This window comes from Camarhynchus parvulus, chromosome 3 (genome assembly GCF_901933205.1).
Source record: "Camarhynchus parvulus chromosome 3, STF_HiC, whole genome shotgun sequence".
Classification (NCBI taxonomy): Eukaryota; Metazoa; Chordata; class Aves; order Passeriformes; family Thraupidae; genus Camarhynchus; species Camarhynchus parvulus.
In genome coordinates, this window is record NC_044573.1 from 94,144,214 (window position 1) to 94,151,442 (window position 7,229).

The following is a 7,229-nucleotide window of genomic DNA, read 5'->3' on the forward strand; positions in this document are numbered from 1 at the left end:
GCCGGCGTGCGGCATCTGCGGGAGCGCCGCGCAGTCTCCACGCGCGCAAACCGGCTGCCTCGGGCGCCCGGGAGACCAGCGAGAACGTGCTCCCCGTCTGCTCTCTGCCGGGTGAATCGAGCTTTCCCCCCATCACCTCCCACCTAGGGCTGAGCGGGATTTCCCGCCGCCCGCGGCGAGCCGCGCCGCAGGTGGCAGCGGCTCCCACGCCTCTGCTGACTCCTCCCGGGCACTCTTGGAGCGACCCGCGGGGTATTCGTCCTCCCCATGTCCCGGCAGGAGTGATGCCCGGGGACCGGAGGGGCAGGCGGCGAGGTACCAGCCGCGCCGTGCGGCAGGGCGCTGCTCAGGACAGGTGTGGGAGGCAGCCCGTGGAACGAACGGGAGGGGTCGGGACAGGACAGGACGCGACGGGACGGGAGGAGAGAGGAGCGGGTCGGTACTCACACGAAGGCGTGGTAGACGAAGGCCCATCCGCGGGGCCGCTCCAGCACGTTGTACAGGTAGTTCTGCAAGCGGCGGTACTTGGCGTTCCTGCGGCAGCTCGGTCCGCTGCTGTAAGACAGCGGCTTCCCCAGCAGGCTCATGCGGGCGCCGTGCTTCCCGCGGCGGCCCTCCCGCAGTCCGCCGGGGGCGGCCGCGCCGCCGGTGCCCAGGAGCAGCAGGCCGTCTCCGCGGGCCGCTGAGCTCGTCAGCGCCCTGCCCCGGCCCGACTCCACATCCTTCATGCCAGCTGCCGCGCCACTCTTCACCCAGAGCCCCGCGGAGCCGCCCTCCTCCCCGCCGCCGTGGTTGCGGGGCATGGCATCACCCCGGGCGCCGGAGCGGGCGCCGGGTCCGCGGCGGAGCAGGGCGCGGGCGGCGGCGGCCAGGCACCCCGCGGCAGCAGCCCGCAAGAGGCAGCGGGGGCCGAGGGTCTCCGGGCGGCGCCCGCGGGGCGCGGGGGCGCGGGCCACTTTGGGCGCCCGGCGCGGCGGGCCGGCCTGCGGCAGCTTCGCGGGGGCCCCGGCGAGGGAAGCGGCGCCCCCGGGCGCGCTCTCCTCCCGGGCGGCGGGGCCCCGCCGCCGGTCCCCGCAGCGCCGCCCGGCGTGGCTCCGCGGCCCGGGACGCGGAGGAGGGAGGGACGGCAACTCCTCGCGGCTCCGGCGGAGAGGCCGCGGCTCGGCGGTGCCCGCCGCCGCCCGCTCCCTCGCTGCCTCCCGCGTCGTTTGGCTCGGCCGGGCCGGGCAAGCTGTTGCTCTCGCTCCGAGCGGCGGAGAAAGTCGGCGAAGCGGGCGGGCCGGTGGGTGCAGGCGGGGGCCGCGCCGCCGGGAGCCTTCGCGTCCCGGGGCGCGAGCGGCAGAGGCAGCGGCGGTGCCCGCGGCGAGGCGGGCGGAGAGCGGCTGGCGGGACGCGGCGCCCGCGTTCTACGCGCGCTCCCGGGAAATGTCCATGTAAGTCCGAGAAAGTAACAAAACTGCCGTAAGTCCCGGCGGCGGAGCGGGGAGGATCGGCCGGCGGCAGGACCCCTCTGCGGGCAGGGAGCGCGGCCGGCCCGGGCGGGGCAGCGCAGACGAGCCGCCGGGTGTCCCCCCGAGGGGGCGGCGCGGCCCGGCACGCCGCTCCGGCGCTTCCGCCGTGTCCCGGCCTCGTGCGGCGGCGAGACAGCAGATCCCAGGGGCAGCGGCAGGCCTGCCCTTCCCGCGGGTTCCCCCACGGCCCCCGTCAGCTCCGGCCCCGGCGCGGTGCGACCGGAGCGCAGCGGTGCCGCCGCTCGGTGCCCGCGCTGCGCCGAGACAGCGATGCTCCCCCTGCCGAGCGCGGCCCTTTTACGCCCCGCCGCATCAAGGTGAGCTTGCGGAAAAAAACACCACCCACCCCGGCACCCGCAGGCGCGGCCGCACCGCTCTGCCCGCCCGGCCGCCTCACCGCGCCCGCTTTGCCCGTGGGTTATCGCCAGTGCTCGGCGAGCGACCCCCGGCCATCCCCTAGCACTCCCCCCGCACACCGCGGCCGCCTGCTGCGGGCAGTCGCCGCCCGCGCCGCTCCTGGGGCCGCAGCTCGGCAGCGCCGGCCGTGCCCCGGGGACAGGACGAGCCGCTCCCGGCACTTCGGCACCCACTTCACGAGAAATAGCTGCATGTCAGTGGTTTTGCAGCCTGAGCGCCACGATGTGAAAATGTGACTCTAATTCCTGAAGTGTTAATGAAAAACAGTAAGGTGTATGCTAATGTTAAGCGAAATTCAATAGAAACATTCAGAAATTAATTTTCGGGGTTCTTTTCCTTTGTGCTGGCTAGTTAGAGGCCAGGCTCTCGAGCTTTGATTAACGCACAGTCTTCAACTCCCAGAAAAGAAGAAACTGTAAGACTCATTTCACATTTCGGCCGTGAACATTAACTTGTGCCCCTATTAATGCAACATGGACACAACGCCAATAGTAATTCGTTGCTACAGTGTGTCCAATGCCATTCAATCAGATGTCTTTGAATGATGATTTTAAACTTCCTCCTGTCTTCTCTACACTTTCTCCTCCACTGCAGGCCAGTTCAGACAGGAACTTTTTAACATGTGAACCACAGTGGCCACTCAGACTCGTGATAAGGGATGGCAGAAACAGCACACATGTCAAAACAGATGTTAAGTAGTTGATACAACTATCCACAGAAATCCCATTAATATTTAAGCTTTCCAGTGGCACATATCTACTCTTCTTTCTTTGAATTGTAAATTGGGTTAGTTAATCCTTCATTTACTACTTGTTTGCATTTCCCTGGTTTGATATACACAAGTGTTTATACTCTTCATTTTTCTCATCCCTATGTACTCATTTACAGCTGAAGATGTAGAGCATGCCTTTACCATCAGCCACTCCTCCAGAATCATGCTTAGATTTAAACTCTAGTGGCCTTAGTCACTTTGATTTGAGGGCTGATACGGAAATTCTGGAAAGCCAAACTTTAACTGAGAGCACATAGTCAGTCCAACCCACTGAGCCAGGCCTCTGTCCCAAGGGCGCTAACCCCCGAGCTTTGTTCAGTTGTTGGTGTGGGCAATGGCGCAGCTCACAGCAGCACATGTGCATCACTGTTGATAGGAATGAGGCTTTGAACTGAGGATTGGGCCAATAAACTGTGAACATTACTGAACTCCAGTTCCTGATGTACTTTTTGTGATCCATTAAGAAATATTGTTATAATTCTGTGCCCTCTAGTGGTGCTTAAAATCATCAATTAATTTAAATAATCATAAGGAAAACTGTCTGTGAGCACAAGTTGAGCCAGTATTGAAATGTAGCCATAGATTCCAGAAGAACTAGAAGCTAACAAAAGTAATACATTTAGTGATGAATAATTTTATTTTTTACAGCGTGGGAACAAGTGTATTTTCCCATCTGGTATCTGTTATTAAATAAATCCTTTTAAAAGTATGTATTATGGAAAGACATTTATGGTAATTAATCTAATCCCTACTTGTTCATATGTCAGATAACCAGGGCATGATCTGCTGGTTGAATGTGGAGACCTGGCAGCTGCCAGCCCTCTGGCAGGCACAGGGGTTGTGCTATGTAACAAAGCTAGTCCTCATCTAAGTATTTATTGCAAAATACAGGTCTGTATTTATAGGACAACAAATTCCCCTGATATTTTGGCTTCAGACTATATAATACCTACAGAGATGAGTCGTGTGAAATTCTAGCATGTCCGCATGGTCCAAGGTCATCCTGGGTTCAGATGTCAGTAAGAAGATCTACTTGACGAAATCTCCAAGGCAAGAACATCCCAAGGAATCTTGGCTTCTCGAGGCTGCAGGTACAGTATATCACACCTGCAGAGGGACAAGGAAAATGGCATGCTAAGTGCAGCTTTAGAGTCACTATTACTGAGCTTTACAGCAAATATCAACAACATATTCTTCTGGATTTTAAAAGACAGGTTTCAAGATTGCATTGCATTTTCCAAATGTGTACATCAAATGTTACATATCCTGACTTTTGGAAGGATCAGCTGATACATGTAATAATTTTTGATTAGGAACCAAATGTCACATATGTTTGGTATTTTCAGGGTTTTCTTTCCAATGAGTTACTTTTGATATATTGTCTTACATCAGTGTTTCTGGTTTTATTTTAATTAAAGAGAGGAAGCAATTTAAACAGCAGTGGTAGTCTCTTGTTCCCTTATTTATAACTTTTTTTTTTTTTTGGTGGAGCACGTACACTTCTAAGGCATCTACTAGGGCAGTTTTGGGGCTAGCTACACTAGAATTTTAAGCAAGCCTTCACAATGACTAAGTTTGCAAATAGGTAACAGGAATACTGAAATACACTTGGTTCAATTATGACACAGGGTAGATACTGATAGAAGAAGAACTTTGTTACAGGGCAAAAACAAAGAGGGAAAGGAAGACCAGCCATATTGGAGGACACTGACTAGAGTTCAGGAGGCCCAGTTCACTGCTTTGCTCCATGTTGCCAGGACAGATAGGATCTGTAGCCTATCCACATCAAAGCCAAAGCACCTGAGCATGTAGTTGCCTCAAGTCACTGGTAGATGCTTACCAAGCTGATGAACACCAGCTGAGGACCTATATGCAGCTTTTAATATTTATATGGATTTGAAGAATCTCTCTGTCTTTGTGCCTAAATTACATATCTGTCACAGCGGGTGGTAGCAATTTTTTCACAGAGAGAGGGATTGTTAACATAAATTTATGAAGCAGTGTGAGATGCTCAAAAGCAGCAAAAGAGGGAACAGTAGAAATCACATACACACTGTGGCTGCTTGAAGCAGAAAAGCAGCCAGAGTGCAAGCTGGGGGCCTCTGTAGCAACACCTTGCAATGGTCGGTTTACTGTGGTATCATGTTTTGAGTTCATTTGAGTTCCTTGTTAATAACATTTTTCATGTTATATAATAGTGCAAGGTATCATGTATGCTCTAGTTTTGCACCTCTTTGTAAGATTTTTAGCTTTCTGCCTAATTGTATGGAGGAGGGAATACTCATAGCTATTCTTGGTGACAAGTGTACAAGAGTCAGGAATAAGTTTTCAAAGCACATAGGTGTTAGGAATAATTAATTTATTATGTTGACCTGTTTGTTGTGTAGCCTATAATACATGGTATGCACCTCCAGGAAAACCCAAATCAAGCATTACTATTGAATAATAAACCATGAGCAAAATGTCAGATGAGGTGAACAGCATGTTAGGATGCACATTTTACGCTGTCCAGTCAGCACATGGAACATGCTCGCAGCTGTAGCGGGGCTCTGATATTAATATTAAAAGTGTTGGAATACATTGCACTAATATTCCAAGATGTTGGGATGTTCTCCTGCAAGCTTTTTCACATAAATTAGAGAAGTAAGACTGTCAATAGCATGAGGCATTCATACACTGAACTAGCAGAAAGGACGGCTTGCTTGCTTTCTCAGCTTTCCCTTCTTCATGAGGTCCCTTAACTCTGAACTCAAGGGAGTACCTTCAAAAGAAATTTAGTTTGGTGTCTCATTTATATAATGATTTTGATGTTAAACCACTATGAGGTGCAAACTTTGAGGAAAACCTGCCTCCACAAAGGCCTGTCCTGTGACCAGACTTACATTCCAAGCAGTTAATCTCTGTGTTACTACCAGCACAGGCTAAATTAATCAGAAGACAAGACATAGGTGGCTCACTCACAGTACCCATGCCTGCAGGTATGCTAGAAACACTTCTGCCTGGTAACTACGCCTTTAAAAACCAAGTCCAGTTCCCAAACTGTTAGTAATGGACCCTTCTTCTGCCGGGAGCTCTTTGCTCCTTCCCAGCTAGAGGAACAATTTGGCCTCCTCTCCATACCTGGTCATGATCAACGGCAGAAATTCTGGGCCTTACTTCTGTGCTGACTGGCCTGTCTGGAAAAAATGTTCATTTTGCTCCCTGACTTCTAGTATTTCCTGTTACTCATCAGATATTAATCCCTGATAAGGGAATTAATTTATTCAATTGATTCTCACTTAAATAAATAGCTAAAGATCACTCTCCATTAATAAGGCATACATCCCTGTAAAGTCATTATCTGACCCCAAGACCTGCTCTCTACTGTTCATCTCCCTTATTTCCTCTTTTGCCTTCTGGGGTTTTTTGATGGTTTGTTTGTTTGTTTACTATCCTTCCTTCCTTCCTTCCTTCCTTCCTTCCTTCCTTCCTTCCTTCCTTCCTTCCTTCCTTCCTTCCTTCCTTCCTTCCTTCCTTCCTTCCTTCCTTCCTTCCTTCCTTCCTTCCTTCCTTCCTTCCTTCCTTCCTTCCTTCCTTCCTTCCTTCCCTTCCTTCCTTCCTTCCTCCTTCCTTCCCTCCCTTCCCTTCCCTTCCCTTCCCTTCCCTTCCCTTCCCTTCCCTTCCCTTCCCTTCCCTTCCCTTCCCTTCCCCTTCCCTTCCCTTCCCTTCCCTTCCCTTCCTTCCTTCCCTTCCCTTCCCTTCCCTTCCCTTCCCTTCCCTTCCCTTCCTTTGCCTTCCCTTCCCTTCCTCCCTCCTCCCTTCCTCCCTTCCCCTTCCCCCTCTGTGATGCAGCTATCTGGACTCCCAAACAAGCAGTCTGGTGACAAAACAAAGCCATAAGTCTTGAAAGATGCAAACCCTGCCACAGACCACTACTACTCTTTAATCTAGCAAAAGAAGTCATGTGACAAAGAAAATGAAAAGAAAAAAGACAAAACCAGAGTGTGTACCGAGAACTGCAGAACAGTTTACAGTCCCAAACTGAGAATATAATACAAATAGAATAGAATATGAATGGGTTTTTTTCAGATAGAATGGTTTGTTTTCTCAGAATACATGGATTTTCAAAATAATACTTCCCAAAATACCTAGAAGTTCTGAAAAAAACATGCCAATCAAAAATGTCAATGTTTATTGCAGATTTTATAACCTAACACCGTTTCTACATGTGAAAATAGATCCTTGGGATATTGCTTGTTTTCAAGCAGAAGAGTATAATTTGGTTAGCTTGCATGTCAGCAGTTCCTTCCAGCAGGCATGATAACAACCCACAGCAGACTCGAAAAAATCCTGCAAGGTCAGAATACAGATACTGAGAAATTCATCAACAGGATTTTTTTCCAGATTTCCAGTGCAGGAAAGTAAAGATCTTGTTGTTTGGACTTATTTCTGGTTTCTTTTGGTATGGAGAAAATACTCTGTGAAAGCTTCATTTGATCCCTAGAGTTAGCAAAATTCCTTTAAAACACAGTGATATCTCATCTTAGGCA

General features: G+C 51.3%; 1 protein-coding gene across 2 annotated transcripts in view; it reads right to left on the bottom strand.

Annotated features, from left to right (window-relative positions):
• The window catches only part of KCNQ5 (potassium voltage-gated channel subfamily Q member 5), a 277,234-nt gene extending 276,377 nt beyond the window's left edge, over positions 1-857 (bottom strand). For both annotated transcript variants that reach the window (XM_030946119.1, XM_030946118.1), the window contains exon 1: positions 448-857. In XM_030946119.1, the coding sequence (XP_030801979.1) occupies positions 448-803 (356 nt within the window). In that variant the 5' untranslated portion in view covers positions 804-857. The remainder of the gene's footprint in view (positions 1-447) is intronic.
• Positions 858-7,229: the final 6,372 nt, after the last annotated feature.